The sequence below is a fragment of the Microtus ochrogaster genome, unplaced genomic scaffold (genome assembly GCF_000317375.1).
Source record: "Microtus ochrogaster isolate Prairie Vole_2 unplaced genomic scaffold, MicOch1.0 UNK14, whole genome shotgun sequence".
In the NCBI taxonomy this organism is placed as follows: domain Eukaryota; kingdom Metazoa; phylum Chordata; class Mammalia; order Rodentia; family Cricetidae; genus Microtus; species Microtus ochrogaster.
In genome coordinates this window covers 823,526-826,079 of record NW_004949112.1, presented here as the reverse complement: position 1 = coordinate 826,079, position 2,554 = coordinate 823,526, and the positions used below count along the sequence as shown (strand labels likewise).

The 2,554-nt window shown below is 53.3% G+C and overlaps 1 protein-coding gene across 1 annotated transcript in view; it reads right to left on the bottom strand.

Annotated features, from left to right (window-relative positions):
• LOC101999111 (orphan sodium- and chloride-dependent neurotransmitter transporter NTT5-like) overlaps nt 1-2,305 on the bottom strand; it is an 8,254-nt gene extending 5,949 nt beyond the window's left edge. Inside the window, exons 1-4 of the mRNA XM_026789064.1 lie at nt 2,050-2,305; nt 1,777-1,934; nt 1,555-1,693; nt 1,165-1,452 (exon numbers count right to left, since the gene is read on the bottom strand). Of these exons, the coding sequence (XP_026644865.1) occupies nt 1,165-1,452; nt 1,555-1,693; nt 1,777-1,934; nt 2,050-2,305 (841 nt within the window). The remainder of the gene's footprint in view (nt 1-1,164; nt 1,453-1,554; nt 1,694-1,776; nt 1,935-2,049) is intronic.
• Between the last annotated feature and the right edge of the window lie 249 nt (nt 2,306-2,554).

Here is a 2,554-nt window from a genome sequence, read left to right as displayed (position 1 = left end):
CTGGAGAGTGAACCGGTCAGTGGGAGGTGAACAAGGAGGGCAGTGCCTAAGGAAAGACACCAAAGGTTGACCTCTGGCCTCCGCAGGCTTGTGCAGACCCCGCTGCACACACAAAAGGTTAGGTATGACAGGAACGTCCCAGCACCCACCCCAATGTCACCCACACTCCCAAACCGCCCAGAATCACGTTCCTGGATCCAGGCTCTTATGTTTCTCTTCTGCCCTTTCACCTGTGCGTCCTAGCACGCAGTCCGGGCCCTGCTAATTTCACTCCTTCTCGCTGTCCACCTTGTTCCTGAGACGGTTCTCACTGCCCTGGAGCATGCTGATTAGACTAGGACCCTGGATCCTCCTGTCCCCACCACCCCAGTTCTGGGTTCCAAGGATCCCTTTCTGTCTGGCCTTACACATGGGTGCTGGAGAACAAACTCGGGCCCTCGGGCTACTGTCCTGGAACTCACTCTGTAGACCAGGCTGGCCTCGAACTCAGAGATTCTCCTGCCTCTGCCTCCCAAACTCTGGGATTAAAGGCGTGCACCATCACTGTCTGCCCATGCTTCTTTCTCCCCATCCTGTGAGGACCAATCTTCATTGTCTACCTGATTGTACTTAGAAGAATCCAGGAGGTTGAGGCATGCCCCTGGGTGTGTCTGTGGGGCTGTTAGAGGATTAACTGAAAGGGAAAGACCTACCTTGATGTCTGTGTCAACATCCCTGAGGCTCATGGAATAAAAGAGGGATGAGAACCATCTGAGAACCACAGCTCCTCTGCCTCCTGTTCTGTGGGGACCCGAGGATGCGCACAGTCCCAGCCATGTGTTCCTCACCACACTGTATACCCTCAAACCGTGACCAAAATAAATCCTTCATGTCAGGTCACAGTGAGAAGCCTAATGGGAAAGGCCCCTTCACACTGAACCCCTAGTCCTAGCAGTCTCTGTTTGTAGGAACGGTGCCAAGAACTGGTAGGAGGCATCCAGATGCTCACAGGATACAGACGGAGCACAAGGAAGGAAACCATTTCTGCAGGGTCACCGTGCACACCAGAAAGCCCAGGGAGGTAGAGGTGATAGCAGAGCTAGGACAAGTCTCTGCACAGTGAGGCGGGTGTCAGGGATGGTGACCAGAGAGTCCCGTCAAGAGCTTGCATGATGTAGCTATTGCCTCTTCCATGGGACACTAACTGGGGACACTGGTGGGTGTACATGAACCTGTCCTCTGGATAGTTGAAGGTCCTGAGGCTCAGCAGGAAGGAGGCCATGGGGACACTTACAAGCACTGAGATCCTCATCCTAATAATCAGGATGATATAGAGGAAGACCCAGGTAGCAAAGAGGCAAAGGGTGATGTTCAGGACCAGCATCTCAATCCCTTCTTCCACCTGGCTGGAGGCATCAAGGGTTGTGTGATACCAGAAATACTGGTAGGGCACCGTCCGAAGGCACTGGATCTCTGGGGGGAGGAGGGGGCAGAGATTCAGATACTTACAGGTCACCTCACATGCTGCCTCCAATAGCTCTTGCAACTAACCCATCTCCCTGTCCCTCTCCTTACTAGTCATACTGATGTTCCCATGGCCACGGGAATGCATTTTGCATTGTTCCCAGGGTGGAGGGTAATCAAAGGACTGGCCCAGGTACATGACGTTCCAGGAGATCAGAGCGCTGTTGTACAGGCTCACCAGCACACAAGCCTGAGGAGAACAAGGTGGGTCCGAGGGGCGACATGGAGGAGACAGGGCACCAGGAAATTGTGGATCTGCCAGCCCCAACCTACCAGTGTGCTGGAGTAGCCCAAACCGCCTAGCCAGGGGGCCAGCTGCTTCCAGGCCTGGATGTTGTCCTTCCTTAGCCACTGTCCAATGATCATCTCCATGTACAACAGGGGGATCCCCACCAGCAGCAGCAGGATGAGGTACATCAGCAGAAAGCTGCCTGCGGAGGGGTGGGATCTTGCTCAGGCAGCTGGAAGCCCCTCAGCCCTCACACTCCTCCCTGGGGGGGTCTCGACACCCCTTCCTTAACCTCACAGCATAGGCTCTGGCTTCACCTCCTCCATTCTGGTGGCATAGGTATGGGAAACGCCACACACTTCCAAGTCCAATGGAGAAGGCCACCAAGATCAGGATATTCTCTGTCTTCTTTGCCTGGAAGTGGTTTGGGATCTTGGTAATTCGGACCTCTCTGGTCCTGAAGCCCCGGGACACGGATGTGGGGTTCATGCCCCTCTCCCTATACATGGGTTCTTTCTCCACAGGCTCTTTCTCCTTCTTATCCTTGGGAAGTGCTTTAGGAGATTGGTCCATGGAATCTCTTCACTGGTTCCACACCTAAAGGGGTCTTGAGGTCACCAAAAACAGAAGACTTTAAGGTAGAACCAGTGTCCAGAGAGGCACAGGGAAGTGGGAGGTGTGGGGAGGGGGACAGAAAATGTTCCTTTCAGGATTGGATTTGGATGTGGGGATGTTTGATTTATTTATTTTTATTTATTTATTTATTTATTTTGGTTTTTCGAGACAGGGTTTCTCTGTGGCTTTGGAGCCTGTCCTGGAACT